This window comes from Colletes gigas, unplaced genomic scaffold (genome assembly GCF_013123115.1).
Source record: "Colletes gigas isolate AHSC1104 unplaced genomic scaffold, ASM1312311v1 Colletes_gigas_Sc00002, whole genome shotgun sequence".
NCBI classification, from domain to species: Eukaryota; Metazoa; Arthropoda; class Insecta; order Hymenoptera; family Colletidae; genus Colletes; species Colletes gigas.
The window spans coordinates 7,923,809-7,945,169 of record NW_025106631.1 but is presented as its reverse complement, the minus strand read 5'-3'; the positions used below and the strand labels follow the sequence as shown (position 1 = coordinate 7,945,169).

The window sequence follows — 21,361 nt, the reverse complement described above, 5'->3', positions numbered from 1 at the left end:
TTAATCGGGCCGGAGAACCAACAACCGAATTATGACATTGGCTCTTATCGGGGCATAGATAGGTTATTCGCGACTGGTCGAGTCTGTTGGCCCTGGCTTTTCGGTGCCCCCATTATAATTCTAGCCAACGAGAGAGAGAGAAAAAGACGTTTTCAAGAGCGAAGTCTGAAGGCGATAAGATTCGATGAGGATCGACGTCGGTCGCTCGCGACATAGATGGTCGACCTCTGACACCGGGGCGATGGTAAAATCGCAGTGATAAGAGGCGGGTTTTTGGTGGCGGGTTGCAACTCGGCCAGCGCGGTGCGTTAATGTTGTTATTGCCAAAAATGACGGGGAACGAGTTTACGCGGCTCACCGATCGCCGTACCATCTTAACCAGTCGCACACCGAATCCGGTTAGACCGGTTCGGCGAGACGTTAGATTTTCGCGTGATCGCACTTTCGGTTTCTGAATATTGTGTCCTTGAATGGAGTCCAGCTCGGGGCCCGGTGTGGCCAGAAAGGTGATGCAAGAATGAGTGCACCAAAATTTACGGGTGAAAAAACGAAAGAGAGAGAGAAGGAGACAGGGTAGAATGAAAAAAAAAAAAAATATGCGTATCGCTCGGTAATTACCGAGCGTTTACTGGTGTTTCGTTCGGATTTCATTGCTGTCCGTTCCCGTCCACGATTACATCGCCGGCAACTCCGTTTCGCCGATTCCAATTTCGATATTCCGATCGAGCAGAAATGATCGATGTTATCGCGTTAATCGACGACGTCCATAGATCGCCGCGGAGTCCGTTCGATGTTTCAATCGTCGAAATATTTTCGGAGAATGAACGTCTTGAATTTCGATCGTGCATCGACGCGAGTTTTTCAAGTAGCAACAGGCCCGCCTAATCGATGTATGATTTATTCGCGTCATAAGAGAAGAACCGGTTCCAAGGCTCAACTGCTTAGCTCTAGAGAAGAAGTCTATTTATCGCGATAGATCGCGGAATAGGAACATCTACCGAGCGATTCTTTGAGCGAGTGCCAGTAGCTGAACCGCGACGTGGAAGAATTACCCTAGAAGAAACAGTCGTAGGACAATTACGATGAGTGGGCCGATATCTAGGGTCAGTCGTGCCAGTTCAAGTACACTCTTTCAACATTGTACGAAAAATCTCCGTGAACTAACATCGATCGCGACAGAAAGAACCTCGCAACGTTGGGATAACTGTTTAAAATTCGATTCGTAGACAAACCGTTTTCAAAATTCATAATTTGATAGCTTTTTTCTTGAATGTTGCGAGCTTGCAAGTTGTACGTAGACTTTGGCGACCGAGCTATGGAAAAGGGAGCGTATGAAGCTCGATTGGACCGATCTGGTGCGTTTTATGGACGCGGAGAGGTTAACGAGAAGCAGAGGTTCATCCAGAGTCCTCGAAAAGACGCGAAGCTGGTCGAGACTCGGTCGCTGCACGCTCCGGCGCGAAACGTAAGCCGAAGGACAAGAACGGACGGAGGCATTGGAACGGCGCGAAGAATGATGGATCATCATGCATGCCCGAAAACCCGTTGGGACTCCACGGAGATGAAGAATGTTGGCCGGGGAAGAGAAGAATCCAGCCAACGAGAAGTAACTCTCGCAACGATATCGGCAATCGCCTGCGCTCGAAAAGCGGATTGATTGGGCAAACGAAGGACGCTCGGACGTTTTTCTCGACGCGGTTGTCACCCGGTCGGACTCTTGATCGATGGTGCGCGTCTCCCGTCGAAATTGCAAGGTTTTTTCTACGCGACGGACAACATTGTACCCCGTCGGGGTACAATTTCGCGATTATCGACGGCCAGAAACCCACGGTCCGCAACAAACTCGTGAATTACACGCGAACGACCAAGTGGCCGTGTCTTTTCGCGGAGCAAATCTCGAGCAAAAAGCCACCTCGTCGCCTCCTATCGAGCGACGGTCAACAGAGTTCGGATAAAGGCTAGGAAACTTTTCTGAAATTTCACAGAGGCTCATTATCGAACGAGAACTCGCCATCTTGAACGGGTGTTAATATTTTATTGGACAGAGAATACAGGAACGTTTCGGTGAAACGCGGTAGAAGCTCTTTCGTTCTTCCTCTCGAAGCTACCCTTTTATCAAATTGCGAGCCCTATCCGATATTTTCATGATTCCAGAGTAGAATCCCGTATCAACTGGTCTCTATAAAATTTCGAAAGTTTCGCGTTGGTTCGTTTTATTCGGTGAAACGGAGGCCTTGGTTGACTAGGTTAAGAGGCGTCGCGGGAATCCGATGCGAGTGGCGCGATAACGAGATGCATCGGGAAAGGCTTGCATCCGACAGCGCGAACTTGGTGAACCCGAGTCGTCACGGCGGCCCAAAAACGCGACGCAGAACGAGAAAAAGGAAGATTCTGCCAGGCTACCCGATAAATACGCTATACGCGAGAGTCGGTATACGGGCTCGAGAGCAGGACGGGACGAAACGAAAGACGGGAAAAGAAGGGGAGACGCGATCGTGGCCGGTGGAACGGAGACGAACGTTCCGAGCAAAGAGAGGTTCTTCCGAGAAAGAGTAACGAGAGGAGAAGTGCGTGATAAATATACAGATCGCCCCAGGTGCAACGGAGAAGACGATTAACCGGGAAGAAGATGAGCGCGGAAGAACCGAAAGGTAGGAAAAGAGACGGCGGAGCCTACTTTCGAACCGCGATGAAAGAGAAAAAACGGGCGTGCAAAACAGTGGAGAGATTGGAAAAAATTACACGATAAAGATACGAGAGAAGCCGATAATAAGAAAGGGACGGGATCGGCCCGGAGAAAGACCTGGGCCGAGGGAGAGGAAGGGGGGCCCGAAGGGGACCGACGGTGGGACCGAGAGGCCTCTCGTGCGACCGAGCGGGAGAGAGAGACCCTGTTGGATCTCCCCGACTCATAACTCGGCAGGTGGTGGGGGAACGCCCTTGACTCGGACTCTCGGTTGGCGGGGGAGGAGTAGGACCACGATGCGGCCTTGAGTCGGCCCGTCTCGTTCTTCGACAGCGTTTCTCAATCTCGCCGTCTCGTCGGAGGTCTGGCTGCCGGGCCTCCGTGACGTTTGCGGTCGAACAAACTTGTAATCGACGCGCGAGAAAGAAAGAAAGAGAGAGAAGGAGAAAGGGGGATGTACACCGGTCGGTAGGGCGGCTGGTAGGGTCAGGTGGTCGACATTGTTTTCGTGACATTCCTATGCTATTCGTGTTTTCGCGGTCACGACTCTCTCGTTTGCTCTCTCTGTCCCCCCTGTCGCCAGCGGGAAGTCCACGGATCGATCATGCACCGAAGATCTCTCTGTTTTCCTACGACTCCGTGAGTCATCGGGGCCCATGGCTGGCCCCCGACGAAGACGTTCCACCTATACCATTCTCCCAGTCTTTCGAGACTTTGCTCGTTCGATTTCCACGGCCACGACAAACTTACGTAGATAGCGATAGTATAAGAATTAGAGGGGGGTTAATTAACAGCGTATAAAAGAAATAGGAAAAAGACGTTGGTCGAAAGCTAAATCATCCCTGGCTCGTCGGTCCGCGTCGGTCCGCGGCGGTCACGGCGGGCCTCTCGAAACGAGTCGACGGGCTAAAGAAGGGTTCAAGGTTCGTGAACTTGGCACGACGATCGTCGCGACGGCTCTTACGAGCGGCTCAGGAGTAACGAGAAGCCTCGCGGTGTACGGTACTGGTTCTCTCGTGTCGTGGTCACGTGAGCGAAATTCCTTTTCGACGCGGGAACGGAGCCGTGGAGGCAGCATCCTCTTCGAAAAAAACATTCCGATGCGCTGATTGCATCTACCGGTGCATCGGAGGCGGCGGAAGTGCTAATCGGGTTATTCGAGTCTCCTTGGGCACGGCGACCCGAACGAAAGCAACCGGGGGAGCTTGCTCGGACGCTACGACGAAAATAATCCATATTGTTGGCGGGACGCGCGAGCGTAAACAGATATCCCGTGGAGGAAAACAATCCCGAAGAATGTCGGAGAGGATGCGGTCCCGGAGACCGTGGCAAAAATTGATCGATCGTGTAATTGGAACGACGTCGTAGTTAGGGAACGGTGGACCCGGTTCTTTTCGGCGCGGTAGCATTAAATTACAAGCGGACGACTGCGGGTCGATCGGGAGCGCGCGGAGAAATGATTTTTCGCGTTTCGCTTTCGCAACCGGACGGGCCAACCTCGATCCCTGTCATTTCGCTTGATTATCGGTGGAAACGCGCGGGATACTCGTTGCCAGACAGATACGATCGTGCATCGCCGCGCGAAACGTGTTTGCTCCTTGCGAGGACCGAGGAGCGATCGAAGCGTGCGCCCAGCCAGTTATTATCGCCGATGGATGCTGGCCTGCATTCGTTTCCCTTCTCGATGCGCCGCGTTATCGTCTCGCGGATACGAGCGTCCATCCGCGGGAGCGGATTATGCACCGTGATCGAGAGCAATCGTTCGTCGTTCGGATCTAGGGGATAGAACCACCGTGTTCGCGACTAATTACAAGAATCGAGCGAGTAACGGTCGGCTGGAGGAACCGGAGTCGTTTCGAATAACAGTCCACCGGTCCGTGCGTCGCGTTTCGACACGGACCGTGCGAAAAAATCGGCAAGCAAAAAGGACGAATATATCTCGGTCCTCGGAAGGCGAAATTAAGGAAGTTGAGAACAAAACGCGCCTCGTCTGCCAGAAGCGTCTGCAAGGCTAAAGGAGCGGGAGAGTGGATCGTGAGAGAAGGAGAGGAGAGAGGAGAACGCGAAAGGAGACGGAGATTCGTGGAGGAGAGAAGAGGAGACCGGCAGACGCGGAAGGATGAAAGGAGAGATCGAACAGGGCGGGAGGAGGAGGTGGAACGTAGGTAGAAAAAGGACGAGGGGAGATCGAGAAAGAGGAGAGGCGCGGGTCGAGAGGATCCAGAGTTGGCGGGAGTGGGAGAAGTTGGTCCATGACGGCGTACGTATACGACGCACCGAACACCCTTTATACTTTATTTTGCCTCCACGCGAAATACCGGCTGACAGTTACTCCCTTGAACGAAATAAAAGGTGGCCATCCTTCTCTCACGGAAGAGAGGAGCAACTCGGAGGAACTTCCACTTGGCCTACTACTCCACTCCACGGAGAGCTGCTCGCCACGGACGAGCTACCGGGGCTTTTCTTTTTACGCGAGCCACTTCCTGCTCGAACTTTGTTTTTCTTTCTTATCCCTCGCCCCCGTCGGCTGGTTCTTCCTTTCTTTCCCTTTCTTGTTGTTGCTCGACCGGGCCCGGCCACGGGATTATGCAACGCATAACGGAGAAATCTAAACAAGCAAACGACCACGAAATCCACCCAGATCGCCAACCTACGGGCGAACCTATGGCCAACCTATTCGCGCGTACACTCCCCCGCTCTGCGCCGCCGCGCTCGATTCTCGGTGGATTTGCGTTTCGAAAGTGCCGCGCGCTAAACCGACGCTACAACGAAGTTAGCCTTAATTCGATCTTCGGACCGGCGGAGAAGTTTGTTCGGAAACGCGATCGTTCCAATTGCATAAATTAACGCGGCACGAAATTCAAACGGGTTAAGCTGGACCATTACGAATATACGGTTCCGCTTATACGCGTTTACGCCACAAGCTTTCTAAGCGTCGCTCGATTAGAAAGCAGCATCCGTCGGCTCCGGACCCCGATTCGAAACTTATCCGATTTCGATCCTCTCCAAGCTTCGCGTTATTAAATATTTTCCAACGCGGCCCCGCGACACGCCGAATCGTTTGCCCGTTTAACATTTGCGATTCGTTTTCCGAGCGCGATTAACCTGTTGCTGCGGATTGTTCGTCGCGCCGCGGAACGGCTGATATAAACCTCGATAGGTTTAATCCGACGACGCGCAAAACCAGCGAATATTATGCGAAGGTTATTTGCGCCGGGTTTCCCCGTCTACCAAAGGAAACTTGCAACAACTTCCAGCGCAAAAACTGTCTCTCTGTTTACGCCCCGCTTCTACGCGTTTTATTGTCAACCGCTCCGTTACTAATTCCGACCATTGCAATTAAATTGTTCGCGAAAACCCTGTTGAACGACCACAGTGACGCGAACACCCATCGCGATCAAAACGTTAATTAACCTTTTTTCCTTGTACTTGGTTCCAAAACGGTGTTCGTAAACGTTCGTTCTCGCGGACCGTTGATAAAATAAATTTCGAAGCAGAAAGGTGGAAAGATTGAAAGATCCAGAGTGCACAGAAGCGTTTGGATATTCGACGAGGGAATAATTCGTACAAAGAGTCCCGGCCCTGATCGAAAACTGTCGACGATGAGCAAATTGTACGCGCGTCACGCCGGAGACAATCTCTGCGGACTAGGTTGTCCTTGGACGATTATTAGCCAAACTGATACGGCGTTCGAGTCAATCAGGCCCCGCGCGATCGATACGCTTTGTTTTCGCTGGGCTGCGACGTCGTGTCCCTCCCAGTCTGTCAAACTGTCTGTGTACCAGCCGTTTTTTGCCTTGCACACCGGCTACCTGCCAATGAAACGCCTGCCGACCTTCGAATCGGAGTCTGACCGTTTTTCTGCTCAGCACGCGCGGTTACTTCTCGAGCAGGGACCTTAAACTACGCTCGAAACGCACATGTCTAAATGGAACCGAACAGAAACCAAACTAACGGACGAAATGTGTTTTTTTCTTTTTTCTTTTTTTTATAGAAAGCGTCAGAATTTTGGGCGGGAACGACACCTCTTTCGGATCCTTTGTCCGTCCGGATTGGACGAAATTTTTTGTTCTTTACTTTCCAAAAACATCGCCTCGTTTAAGAATCAATAAATTTTTTATTTACACTTTAAGTAAGATACGAATTATTATATTTGGGGGCTCGAGACGACCCTCAACAAAGCTCCCATTTCGTTGATTCTATTAGTAAAAATATGAATTTGCATAATGATCCGCAGTCTACCAATAACGTTTGGCAGGAATCGTGTCTCTTTCGTTCATGGAATTAATTCGGGTCTGAAAGGATTAGATAAGAGGAAGCAACAGGTGAGCACTGTTTATACTGAAATAGGCGACTCTGTCTATGAATTTCTGTGTGCTTGGCGCCTGTTAATTCCAAGTTTGCAAGACTATAACGCACCCGATCGAATTTGCCACGATTAACGTTGCGTTTACGCAATTACGGCTGCATTAATTTCTTCCCTGTCGGTGCCAGACTATTTATTTTCGCAAAAGGCATACGGATATCTTAAACCTCGTCGATTAAAATCGAAATACTTCTACGTGCGTTCCGTTGTCGCGCGTTCTTAATCGCAGTCATCGCGAAATTGATTTAATTGGACGAGTTACGGAGTACGATAATTGCGTGAAAGCGTAGTTATTAAAAAACCATGAAATGCTCGCAAAGGGTGGACACGCGGACGCGTATTGTAAATTAATAGGACTTAAATGTAGCCCGTTTTATAACGATGCGTTTTTTATAAGGATTTTATATGAGAGGGAAAAGAGCGAAGCGAATACAACTACAACGTTTACTCTTTTAATCTGCGTTGATTCTTCGTTGAGAGTTTTCTCGTATAAAACGGGCTCGTGACGCTATGAAGCGAATTGTTAATTCTCTTAGCGGTTAATTGTTTTCTCGTCCGTAGGCTAGACAAATTCGCAAATTTTTTAAACAACCTTTAACCTTCGGCTGATAGGGCAGAGCCCAAAGCATCTCGTTACATCTCACTATTACTGTCGCAATTTTCTCTCACGTGATTACCAACAAACTCACAACACTCCTGAGAACTGGTAACGAACGATTATGCATCCCACTTTCGTTCCGTCGTCGAGCCTCGAATCAAATTCGAATACTACTGGCAACTTTATCGCGCGTTAATTTCCCAATTACGAATGATATCGAACCGATCCCGTCCTAACAGACGAGGGTTAAAAGCCGTTCAGATTTGTCCCGCGCGTGGTAAGATGCGTTTCGAAAGATGATTTTGTTGATCGTATAGTGATAGGAGGAACAATGTGATTGGTACGAATCGTAAAAGCGTCGATAAATCGTTGGTCGATTAATAGTACTTGCGCGCCACGGTCTTACGACAAAAATTCGATCGTGGGTGACGATTACGAGGGGGCGGTGGAATTAGAGAAAAATTGTATAAAAAGAAAATACGAAACAAAACCAGGTCCAATTTTTATAAGGCGAAAACGATGTCAATGTTACGACGAATACGCGAGGTATAAAACAAAAGACACTAAATCAAATATACGTATTACTGTAAGGGTTCGCCGTAGTGGAGCACGATTGAAATACGCGAAATGTGTAAAGTGAAACCAGAGGATCGCGTTCCGATACCAATTCTTTTTCGTTCGGGTTTCGTTGCCACGGCAATTACTACCGTTGTACATAGGATAATATGTACGATATATCGCACAGGTGCTCCGAACTTTGCAAGCATCTTCCACGCTCTACCGAAGAATACGTAATTCAGTGTGACTTATAGAGAGAAAGAGAGAGAGAGAGAGAGAGAGAAAGAGAGAACATGAATATGAATATGAATATGAATATGAATAATAATATTAATAATATTAATAATAATAATAATAATAATAATAATATCTACGATTTTAATGACTGTTTTAAACTCGTTCCGACGTATCGATAAGACAATTTAAGCGGGCAAGCGGCAGTCCCCGGATAAGAGAGAAGATTTTTCAGCAAAACGGAAACAGTATTCGCGTTCAACACGCTTCCATTTTTTAATTAGAATAACCGTTGCTTGGGCTAACCGCTGCGTAACTAATTACGAAGCCTGATTTCAAAGATTCTCAGAATATTTTTGATACGTTGAATTATATCGACATTGAATTATACACGAATAGACTGAGCAACAGGGATTGGTCGGGCGCCACCGGCGCGATTCGAATACTCATTTCGCGTAATCATTTTAATTCGACACCGTCTTTTCGACGACGAACGATAATCAGACTGCCCCTGAGAACAGTATTTGGCGGATTGTATCGAGCGATTAAAACGAGTTTCCTAAAATTTACAGCTGCACCACGCGATCGAGAGATTCGGAACACTGTTCGTTTCCAAGTCGTGTAAACATTTTGAATTTAAACATTTGAACGATCGATAATCGCAACAATGATCTTACGAAACAAACTGTCAACGATTATTGAAACATCTTTTCTGGCTTTGATTTCTAGACTACAGCTATAAACGATGGGACACGATTTTTTAATCGCCAATGATCTGAAAATTGCTAAACTTACGAACGTTTATCATCGACGTTCCAGGAGAATCTGTTTCCGTATTAGCCTTTAAATCGAGTCTCGAACGGGGATTGCTCGACTTTTCCACGCGCCACAATGTTCATCATCTTTTTCCCGATAATTAAGACGGTTTCCCTCGTGAGATTGCACGCGTTAAGACACGTGTCATTTAATCAAAATGTTATTGTAATACTAGTACCGTAAGAGAAAAGAAAAAAAAAAAGAAAAATGAGCGGGCGAGCGCGCACGCGCGTTTTAAATACACATCGACTGATTATCGTTAAGGATGGATCGCTGGAACGAAGATTAGCGACGATTTTATTGTCGAATCTAGAGATATACTCTACTTATTATTAGATAAGCTTCTTTCCAAACGTACATGCATAGCTAATTTTCGTTTGGCCGTCCATTCCGAAACTTAACGCAAGGTTTTTCCACTTCCTTTTCGTTGTTTCTTGAGCTTTACGATTATCAGGATCCCGAGTCCGTGGGTCACGACCGAATCTTCACGGTTTCGATACGATAAATCGAGTTTAGGGTGCACGAAGAAAAATATTTCTATAAATATATGCGTTGTACGGCAATAAAGTATCGGGATACATCGATTGAAAAACAGAAAACAATGGAGAACTCACGAAGCTTTCAATACACATTTCGATATTAGGAAAAAAGAAAACGAACAAAAATGATACATTTCCGGAAATTATCTCGAGGATAGGAGTTGAAAAGAATAGTTATCAATGATGAAACTTCTCTCGTCGCTTGTTATTTATCATCTTATATAAATGCCCTCTGAAAGACCAGAAATATCTTTGAAAATCCCTTGCTTCGTATACTTTATGACCTCGAAAAAAAAAGACGATACTGATATCCAACAATTGCAATCGTAAATACAAAACGACGAAGGGAATTCTTGTCGCTCTTTCGATAACTATTTTGTGCAACGCCTATGTTAGAGACGTTCTGTACGCGAGAAACGAGAACGATACGTTATGGAGACCAAGCTATAAAAATGAAATAGCTAAGAAAATTAAATATTTGCTAAATTCGTGTAAACCGGTACGATTGTCAGGCGTCGATGGTGATCACGATACTATGTTGCGTGGTCTCTCTTGGTATACGTAAAAAAAAATAAAAAAAAGACACTTTAAAGGAAAAAATGGGAATCACTAGTGTGTATATACAGGACCACAGGTTCGTTAATTTTACAATACAAAAATGAAAAATAACCCAACGTACGTTTGTTACTTCGGGTTAAAATAGTGAATATAGTTGAATGCGCGCGTCTTGTTGCGCGCCTGACGGACCGTGACCGGTCGTCGTCGCTCGCGGGTCCGTACGCCACGTTTTGGGCGCACAAGCAGGAAGTGTATAGTGTTTAAACTCGCAGAAAGAGCCAACAAACTCTCCCTCAGCCCTTGTTACGAGCCAGCAGTTGAACAATGATATCTGATTTTTATCGCCAGAGAGCAGTAATAGCACAAGTGAAACCGTTTCTAAGTACATTTGTTATACACGCATATTGTTATCATTGCCACGTAAAAGCAATTATTAACTCCATAGCCTGGGCCATTGTTAGTTGAACGAGAGAGCTAGAGACTGTTTCTTGAAGTTGGGTTGCACCGGCACGCTTCTCGCCTTTTCGTTCGTAACGATCTAACTATCATCGATGTTTTCTCGCGATCCGCGATGATAAAGCTTGCTTACGCGCCGCGTACTTTTTCTTCTTTACGTTTCGAGCACGTGATTTTATTGTTCGACGCTTCAAAAGGCATATTTAAGTGACGCGAAACAGTCGAGGTAACCTTCAAACTGAAGCAAGGGCATCGAGTATACGAACATTTTTTTTTTCTTTCTCTGCAGATTTATCCGTCGAACAACACTGTCGATAAATAAGGAAAATTTATTCCACATTGAAAGATCAGATTGAAGGTTAATCGTATATTTTAGAAATCTATTGTACCGACAGATGCAACGATGCATCGATATTATGTTCCGTCGCGTAAAGTTCGTTGATAGGGGGAATTTCGTTGTCGTCGTTTTCTTTAATAAATTATTATTCGTGCAACCCTGCATCAAGGAAGATCGAGAAAGAGATTATCGTAATAACTGCCGATTACTCGGTAACAATGGTAACGCCCATACATACGAAGTCTGTAATCGAAATGCTTTATATTTTTACACCGAACAAAGCAGTATATAACGTACAATAAACAATAAAACATGTCCTTCCATACGCAACCTCAAGATGACAAATGTTAAATTTTTATTTTTACAACAACCCACTATCACTTCCGATATCTGAGCTATATTCGAGCATATTCATAGTTGAGACTATTTAAGTAGGATATTTAAACAAAGTCGGCTAGATTCATTTTAATCGACTCACGAGATTTACGATTTCTACTCGACGATCGTCTATTGTAATATACGCAATTGTAAACAATACGACAGTCTACGCTAGCGGTACATTGTAATTGTATGACGCGTCGGCGTTTCGTGCCCGTTTATGTGAAGCTATCGTGCGCAAGATTTCGGTAACATTTTGCACCCTTTCGTTTCACGAGCCGTAAGAAAAAGAAATGAAAATGTATCGCGTGAACGAGAATCAAATGGAAATCAGATCGCTAATCGTTTGGCGCGATTCGGTTTAAGTAAAACGGCCAAAATGGCGGAAGAAAAACCAAACCTAAATAAAGTGACTCAACATGGTCTGTCCAGATGCTAATATTACTGTGCTCCATCTGTCGTACGATACTTTCTTTGTACCATTAACCTCAAGTACGCTCTCCGATAATTCGCGCAATTTCCAATAAAAATCAAAAGCAAAAAACCAATCGGTACCAAAAAATGAGTCTCAAATACTGATACATTAACTTCGTAAGGAAAGATGTACATATGTATTAAAAATAGCTATATATATATACATACACACACACACTCGCCACACACACCCCACACACACACACACATATGCGCAACATACGTACCAAGTATACAGATATATGTAATACGAGAAGGTTTTCAATGTGCTGTTTGTTTAAACAATCCGACAAACAATATTTTTCTTTTCACTTACCCTTGGTACTCGTAACAGCTCGAAGGAAGGCGAATTTGAAATCTCGTGACACCGATGGTCGATTCTACAAATGTTTCTTCATTTTTCTTCTCTTCGAAACACTTTACCTGTAAACAATACTTTCACAATCTGTAAATGCAACTTTTTAAACGTATTTTATCAATATCATTTAACTTGTGAATGCAACGTGACTGATTTTAAACGATTCAACTACTTTCTGACCGTTACACGACTTCGAATGCGCATACGACATTGCGCATTTGCCAACTGTTTCTTCGAAAATAAAAATTATCGTAAGGTATCGTTACGAAACTAACCGTACATCTGCAGGAAGGCGAATTTGAAATCTTGTGAAATTGATGGTCGATTCTGCAAATGCTTCTTCATTTTTCTTCTCTTCAAAACACTTTACCTGTAAACAATACTTTCACAATCTGTAAATGCACTTTTTAAACGTGTTTTATGGATATCGTTTAATTTATTAATGAGATGCAACCAATTTGAAACGATTGAACTAATTTCCGACCGTTACACGATTTCGAACGCGCATCCAATGCTACGCATTTGCCAACTGTCTCTCCGAAAAAAAAAAGTTTACTGTAAACTAGCGTTGCAGGGAATTAACTGTAAATTTGAATTCCAAATGCGAACAGCACATGTGACAACCTTCAATGTAATACCATCGACAGCCAATTAGAAAAGCGCAAATTATATTTCAAGATTTTTTTGTTTGAAAATGAGAACGCTCATTTAATTGGCAATCGGTGTCGATTACTCGATTCGATGATCTTTTAAGAAGATCGATACAAAGTGGGTTAATAAAAATTTCGTTTATAATATCAATATATTTGAAAATATATTCCCCGTAAAGGATTCGAATGATGTTCAAAGAATGCCGATTTTCTTAAATCACAAACGTACGTAATACCTCAGAGCAGTTACGATAACAATACGTAAAATAACGAAAGACTTTGTGATTCGCGATGTATCGTAGATTATTACCGAGATACTGGTAATTTCGTACGACAAATAATGAAATATATACGAACGCGAGTATTTATGTACTTGGACGAAAATTTTAGAATCACGGCAGCCACAAAAATTCGTTTGCCCTGTATACCTTCATCGTTAAGAATATCCCGGGAGATATTAATATCTAATTTTCGCGTTACGGTTCTATTCAATAATTATCGTTACCGTTGACGTTCGATTTCTGCATTCTTCGTAGGTTAAAGGATTTTCTATTATGATTTTTAGACTAAACTTTCTAAAATTAATTAAGGACACCATCGATAAATATAAACGAAATCAAATGATTTATGTTTTTCAAACACCTCGAGTACGTCGTAAAGAAAAAACCGTACTGAATTGTACGTGAAAGTATACGTATCCGACAAAGGAACTTTAACTTTTCGATATCGCGTGAATACGAAGGAATTTTCTTCGAGGGTGCAAATGTTTCTCGTCGTTTTCGAACTCAAGATATGTTCAGTCCATTAAAAGAACGAAGAAACGGCGCGAAATTTTAAATTAACACGTCAAAATTCCGATTTTTCTCAACACTGAAAGCATCGAGAATAGGGGTAATACATTGAAAATTGGTCGAGGAAGGTTCCTCGTGAAAATAAACACGTATCAAATAAACGTTTTTAAGATTTCACGTTTTATCGCAATTTTCATCCAAGTCATTCAATGCGAAGACAGTCTTTTTCGTCTTGAAGTTAACATTACTTATTTTACACGCATCGAATGTTAGGACTGTGTTCGTATTATGATAGTTGTTAGCGGATGAACGTTTCTCGGTTGCTAGAAACGGAAAATAATCATAAAGATCGAATTTTTCGCGAAGAGAGAGTACACAGTACACGCTTACTGGGAAACATGTATATGTATTTCAAGACGTCTTTATGCAAAATTGATGAATGTTTTACGTGTACTAAAATGTTCCCTTTTAATCCTATTAAGACTTACAAAATATAAGTATTATACTTTACTTGTATATATACATATGTGATAAAAAATATATATATATACACCTGGTTTTTCATGTCATATTTATATTGTGTCCTTGCAATTTCTTAATAAGAATTTATTAAAGGACGTAAAGATATTAAAAATAATACGCGTATTGTTTATTATAAAACGAACGCATTACATTTTTTTTCCATTATTAAAACTATTATCAATTAAACCATGCAACACTTTTTTAAGAATTACCAATTTATATTACCTTGTACACCAACACTGCAATGCATCGTTATAACACGTACGTGTAATACTTTGGCATTAACGCCATTGCGTTACTCTGCAAAGTTTCTTTCACTTGTGTACAATTAATACATGTAACCTCTTTTATGTTACGCGTAACTTTGAAAGCCTTTTCTACCCTCCTTTCAATTAATAATTATAACAAATGTTTATAAACAATATTTTTTTAAATTATATATATTCTTGTGTACAAATTTTACTTAGATTTACAAGTTAAAAGCAAATATACATATATTAATAGGAAAGTACATTTTAAGCCAAAAATCGATACAATTTATACTATGTATATCTCCTGTAAATTATCACTTAAAATTATATTGTTAAATCATTGAGATCATAAAAATATAATTTAATTTTTATGTTTCCTGAAACTGAGTTTCCGTGGATAAAAAATAATTTCATTGAACGAAGGCACTGCATATTATTTTGTGGAAAGGATTTAGTAATGCACTTTAGCTGCAACGCGCTTCGACTGAAGAATTACTGCCTGTGCGTGGCACCGTAGCTCGGTATAACGATAAATGCGATAAAGAGTCAAATTCTCCGTCGTTACTCGACATTGACTACTTCGAACTATTAGCTGTATCTTGTCAGATCAAACAAAGTCCTTGCTTCGATCATGACCGTGTATACGCAGACTTTGCAAATGATAATAGTCGATACGTAGCGTTCGCAGCTAAAGGGATAATTCGGAAGCAGTACTGATACTGGGTAAAGTACTATCGCTCCAGTCAGGATGGGGATAATTCCTTGGCGGGCTTGGTACATTAACGGGCATTCTACTTTGAATCCGAATATCCTGGAACATATTCTGAAATTGTTCCGATATAGTAGAACCTAATAGATTGTGAGGTAAATTACTTTTTAAAATATTAGAAGCGTCTCCGATTACAGCCGATTTTTTCTCACAACTTTGTTTCTTTTGTAATCCCGAAGACTTTCGATTTTTCGACGAATCCTTCATACGTGGTTCTTTCTCGTGATCTTTCTCAGAAGGCGAATTCAAACGTTCTGGCAAAGATATTTTACCGATACTCTTTGAATTATGTACATTATCGTTCTTTTTGTTATTGTACGTTGTTATATCTTCCTTCCCTTTATGAACTAGAAGCAAAATATTATGCAACCAAATTCGTCAAAATGCTTATAATACGTACATACATATCGGACATAGTTACCTGATTGGCTAATTTCTGCACAACCAAGATCTTTGTAAGAAGGTAAAACCGTAAGCGAAGATTCTCCACCAGGTAAACTAATAAACTCTAAGTTAACGGAATCTTTCGCTTGAGATTCCATAATATGTTTTGATCGTTTCTTTTCCAAATTCCCAACATAGTTTTCCGGAACAGCCGATACTTTTTCCGGCTCGTATAAAAATTTCTGTACGTCTCTATTTTTCGGAGGAATGTGATCCACGGTAGATAAGGAAACATCCGATGTATCATGCCAAGAAATGGGTATATTTGATTCGCGGGAAGAAGTAGAAGTTGGAGATGAACACGCAAGACCACCGTGAACCAATGAGATTTGTGGATTGGTATTTTCTTCGTGAACATAAATATTTAAATTACTTAACTGATCTGCGATTTGATGCTGCAACTCCCTAGGATACAAGACAGCTATTCATTATAAAATCTTCTTAGAATAAACTTGAACTTACACAATTATAAATCAACTAACTTGATTGCATTACGGAGTTCACTTAATAACGAATCCTTGTACGAACACAAAACAGTAAGTTTGTCTTTTTCAAGGGTTAAATATTGCACCTCTAAGTGCCTTTGCCTTGCAAGCTCCGCTTGTTCCGCAAACTTTGTTCTTAAATCCGTTACGACTTTTTGAGAAAATTCATTGCCCTTGATCTCTTCTTTTAATTCGGTTATTATCTTATCTCTAGCTTGAGCCGTTTTCATTGCTTCTTGTAATTCTTGTTTTAATGTTTTTAGAGTTGTTTCTAAATCTAACTGCCTTTCTCGAGCTTCATTTAACATTAAAACTTGTTTATAAACTTGTCTAATTTGAAATAAAACATATTTAAGTACATTGCATGGTAACGCTAATATATGCTTAATTTTTATTGGAAATCCATACCGCTGTAAACAATCTCGTTCTTCGCGCAATGTTTCACACATTGTATTCATTTTTCGACTTGTTTCTTCCAACTGCATCGTAGTTCTTTCTAATTTTGTACGAAGCGTCATAGCCTCTATATCCTGTCATAGATAATACTGCTTAGTACCTATCTTTGGTATCAATTTTTTTCCTACAATTCCCAATAAAAACATACCACAAAAGATGTTTTTCCAGATTCTGTTGGTATTCTGAGCAATGCTTGTTCCATATCGGTAAGAATTTTACTAGCTTTATCATCCTTGACAGAGTGTTCCAATTCCTTCATTAAAAAGCCTAATGTACGAACTGGATTGAATGCACCAAATCTATCATCGCTACAATCAAATATTCCACCGCATTGTACACCTCTGTCAAGAACTAGAATAGACTCTACAGAACTTGGAAGCGACGCTGTCGATGGATTAGTAGTACGTGGTGTGCCTTTTATCTGTTCTTCCCCTCTCTTTTGAGAAACCGATTGTTTGACAGGAATTTCATCCAAATGTTTATGCTAGATATAATCAAGAAAAAAAATATTTCTGGTCTCTCCTCCTTCCTCCTTAGAAACTTTACCTACTCAAAGTAAAGAATATACAAGGTCAACCAACCTCGTGTCTTTGATGATTCAAGGAATGTTTCTTCGTTTCTTTAGTTTCATTTGCATGTTTTGTTGACTTTGAAGCTAGTATTCGCCCTGCAGATTGTTGTAAACTTTGCTTCACAGTTGTTCGATTTTGTTCTCTTAAAACTCGACACCAGCTTTGCTGAGAGTCACCGTTGCTACCAGGTCTTCTTTTTTCCTCTACTCCTTTATGACTGGTAGGACTGCTGCTAACCATTGTTGACGTACGTTTACGACCATTCGTTTTCACGGTAACTTCTACCAGAGTATTACAATTATCAAATAAAACAATGTCTTCCAAAGGTGCTTCGGAAGAAGGCTGTAAATTTATTACACAAATAATATTTACACGACGGTAAATTCACGAACAATACGAAATTTTCCAAAATGCACGTTACCAAATGTTTGCTTTCCACGGTATTTTTATCAGACCTTGTGACGAGAGTTTTACCTGCAACATTTGCTTTGCTACTCATTATGCTAAAATAATAAAATAACTATTTGATTGTTGCATAAATACTTCAGTACATCAACCTAACCTAACTTAACCTAACCTGATACTTTGTTCAATTCACATTCATTGCAAGAAAACTTACTCTAACGTGAGTGGTGTTTACCAGCATATTTATCCTACCACTTACAATATATATATACCGTTTTACATGTTAAATAATTTGAAATAATCATTTTATCGAAGTATTTTACGGAAAAATACAGATTGGTAAATTAAACGGACAAATATATCTACAATGCATTCCATTAAATTTTATAAAAATCTACTGTAATACTCAAATAGTGTTTCGTAATACTCCACGTGTAAAATTAACGCTAGATTTGAAATTTCAATTTTATTCTCTTCTGCTTGTTGTGTATAAATGTGACTAAAGTTGTATAGACGTGTGCTTAGAAGAATTCGAAGACTTTCTATACCAATGCGACAATTCAAACAAATGTATGTTTGTTGCCTTGGTAAATTGTTTTCTCTTTCTTTCTCCAAATTTTTCAGAAAGAAACTACATGTAAACATGTAGAAAGTTAAATGAAACTATTTCAATATTTACTTCTGCCCATGAAAATATCATAGATCGTTGTTATTTTATGTTTTTTTTTTAATATACTTTTCTTTAATATCTTTATATATTTTATCTTTTTAACCCTTTCACTGCAAAACTGTAATTATTATGCACGCATAAATAATAAACTCCTATAATAGTACAAAAATTTCTATAACTTCTACCGAGTGTATATTTATTGTTATCTATTCGAGATACGGCGCGGCTTTCTATGTATTCCAACACACCGCAATCACTTTGTTTATAAACTTTTATTTCCCGCCGGAGGAAATGTATACAATAAAATTTGTTAATATGTTTCGTTATATTTTTATAAAATTAAGAAGTTTACATTTAGTAATATTATTCCAGTAACGATAATAATATACCAATAAACGTTACAAAAGAACAATGCCGAAAACATTTATTTATTACTTTTATTTTATAGAAAGCATGATTTAACCTATTTCAAATATACTATAAAATAATGAAACCAACAAAGTAATAATGAAGTGACAATACTGAAACAGAATTTGATTTACAAGAAGAAATTAATATTTTAAAAGTAGCAAATGAAAGTAACAAAACAGAACTAACAACGAAGTAAGTAATTTATATTGTTACTGTTTGTATTACTAATGAATTAATTCATTAGGTTTAATGTTTTATTCTCATGTAATATTGAATTATTATAATCTTTATTATCATTATACAGATTATATTCGATCATTGTATGCTAAAATGATAATATTACGGCACAATATAAATGGAACTTATAAATCGTTGCAGAATTTATTGTTAATAGATAAATTTGGACACAATGCAATATATACATACTGTACTTCGATCATTGCAAAGAAGTTAAAGAAAATGTGTGCAATTTCAGTAAGACCTTGTATTAAGAAGCCAGAGGTACATATACATTTATATAACTTACTTTAATATTCCTTTGTTTTAATATCAATAATAATACAATTTTGTAAACTACTTGAGATTCCAGAAACAACATTAGGATTACATGTTGGGCCTACCTTGATAAGTTGGGCATTAATAGATTGCAACTTGAAAGTGTTACATTGGGACTGGAAACAGTACAATTTGAATTGTAGAGATAAGATGTATAACTTGATCTCAGTGGTAAATACTATAAAATTTGATATTTAAGAGTACAATGTAATATTTTGTTTAATTATTATTTCTTTTTGTAGGTGACATCTGTGGTTGCAAAAATACCCAATTCTAGTGTTTATGTAATAGAAGATTTTCAGTTTATGAAGACAAAACATCAAAAAATATTAAGTATTCAAGAACAGTTATCCACTTCTATCATGGCTTGTCTAACATTAAGAGATGGTATATATACATATTATTATTAATATTACCATTAAAAACATTGACTTTGTTTATTAGAACATTAATTTCATAAAATTAAGTTTTCTAGGAAAATACAATACAAAGAACATATACGTATTTAGACCCCAAACAACAGGACGAATTTTTAAATTAATGATTGGCGGTGAAAGCATATGTTCAAAATATATTGTGAATATAACAGCAACAGACAGTGTTATTAAGTTTAATAACACGAAATCAATAAATATAAATATAGACAGTGATACGAAAGAAATGTATATACAGATGAACAATGCTGATCAAGAACAAATGAGGTTGTCTTTGTTGAAGGCCATGTCATTTATAATTCTAGTTATATATCGAAATAATTTAAATATACCATCCTAGAAAAAATTACAATAAGTGTTCATAATTTCGTAAAGGCAATACCAAAGCCAAAGAAAACGATTCTATTAGAAATTCTGTGAGCGTGTGAAAATGCTAGAATTGTCCAGTGTTTTGTAATCAGATAATGTAAATATCGAGTGAAAGAGAAATAAATAATTCTGTTTAATGAGAAATTGTTTAGAAAACAATAACTTTATAGAACCTACTTGGAAATGCTTCAATTTTTACGTTTCCCAGTCGCAGTTACACGATCCGAAAAGCAAGAGCAGAGGCTGGAAGAATAGAAGAGAAAAACAGAAGAGGGTGTTTCGTACAGAGTAATACATTAGGTGTGTACAGATCCATTCATTTATTATATATTAATTTTCATTATACTATCTATTCATAGTACACTGCACGTCTAATGTTTCTCGCTTCTCGAATACGAACTCGCGTCGGGTAAATAAACAAATAAGTAACGTTTTTTTCACAATGGTAACAGGAAATATCGTACTCGTCGAAATACTTGTACCATCGTGATCAATTTGAGTAAGTATACGAGAGCAAGATGTCCAAGTAGTGACTGTTTCGAGAACATAGTCAACGAATTTGTACGACCAAACTAAAAAGTACAGATTTGACAATATTTGTGTGCCGAAATTTATAATGTCAAATTAGGTATGCTCGTCGAAAAGAGTAACACCGCTACTTAATCCGGCAGTGATGCTGTGTAAGAAGCATGTAGCTACGTATCATTGTCTAATCGAGCATGGATAAGCACACCACGTAGTTCTCCACTGTATGTATCTGATATTCGCTTGTCGGTACAATCACATTGAATTCCGTCGACCAACACCTCCACATGGCAAACATTTCAGATGAAAAAAGGATCGACGTTCATCGGTAGAATATAGAAAATTAACGGATTAATGTTCTCGGTACTCGGTTGAATTTAATTGCGTGTGCCTACACTCGTGTGTGTTTTACACATGTCTATCGGTTTAACCGATTACTTTCTAAGGAATATGCATAACAATAAATAAATACGAAGGAATTAGTGAAACCGATCAACCCTACATCGTCTTATATATCTGTACTATGAAAGAACAATTCATATATTGCAACAATTTAATTTCAATTTTCATATTAATCTAGAGAAAAAGAGTTTTACATGCCAATTGCCTAGTTAAAGATTCAGTTAGCAAACGATTCTCCAATCGTGTATAATGTATAATTATCTCTATGAATCGAACAACAGAAGTATATCAA

The 21,361-nt window shown here is 40.2% G+C and overlaps 2 protein-coding genes across 6 annotated transcripts; one reads left to right on the top strand and one right to left on the bottom strand.

The window, feature by feature from the left end:
• Positions 1 to 14,884: 14,884 nt before the first annotated feature.
• Positions 14,885 to 18,114, bottom strand: LOC122399386. Of its 3 annotated transcripts, XM_043400049.1 has the most exons (8): positions 17,918 to 18,114; positions 17,720 to 17,772; positions 17,308 to 17,640; positions 16,875 to 17,210; positions 16,679 to 16,800; positions 16,268 to 16,600; positions 15,763 to 16,190; positions 14,885 to 15,688 (listed from the first exon to the last, which is right to left on the bottom strand). In XM_043400049.1, the coding sequence occupies exons 3-8, from the start codon at positions 17,536 to 17,538 to the stop codon at positions 15,261 to 15,263; spliced, it is 1,878 nt and encodes a 625-aa protein (XP_043255984.1). In that variant the 5' UTR covers positions 17,539 to 17,640; positions 17,720 to 17,772; positions 17,918 to 18,114; the 3' UTR covers positions 14,885 to 15,260. The 3 variants fall into 3 exon arrangements, with proteins under 3 accessions (XP_043255984.1, XP_043255976.1, XP_043255993.1); XM_043400041.1 differs by lacking the exon at positions 17,918 to 18,114 and having other exon boundaries at positions 17,720 to 17,914; XM_043400058.1 differs by lacking the exons at positions 17,720 to 17,772; positions 17,918 to 18,114 and adding an exon at positions 17,671 to 17,714 and having other exon boundaries at positions 17,308 to 17,579.
• On the top strand, positions 17,908 to 20,188 carry LOC122399403 (transcription elongation factor, mitochondrial-like). 3 transcript variants are annotated; one of them, XM_043400080.1, is made up of 6 exons: positions 17,908 to 17,923; positions 18,822 to 18,976; positions 19,089 to 19,285; positions 19,367 to 19,510; positions 19,582 to 19,726; positions 19,815 to 20,188. In XM_043400080.1, exons 3-6 carry the CDS (start codon positions 19,115 to 19,117, stop codon positions 20,111 to 20,113), a joined length of 759 nt encoding a protein of 252 aa, XP_043256015.1. In that variant the 5' UTR covers positions 17,908 to 17,923; positions 18,822 to 18,976; positions 19,089 to 19,114; the 3' UTR covers positions 20,114 to 20,188. The 3 variants fall into 3 exon arrangements, with proteins under 3 accessions (XP_043256015.1, XP_043256023.1, XP_043256006.1); XM_043400088.1 differs by having other exon boundaries at positions 17,908 to 18,042; positions 19,179 to 19,285; XM_043400071.1 differs by having other exon boundaries at positions 17,908 to 18,042.
• The last annotated feature ends 1,173 nt before the right edge of the window (positions 20,189 to 21,361 follow it).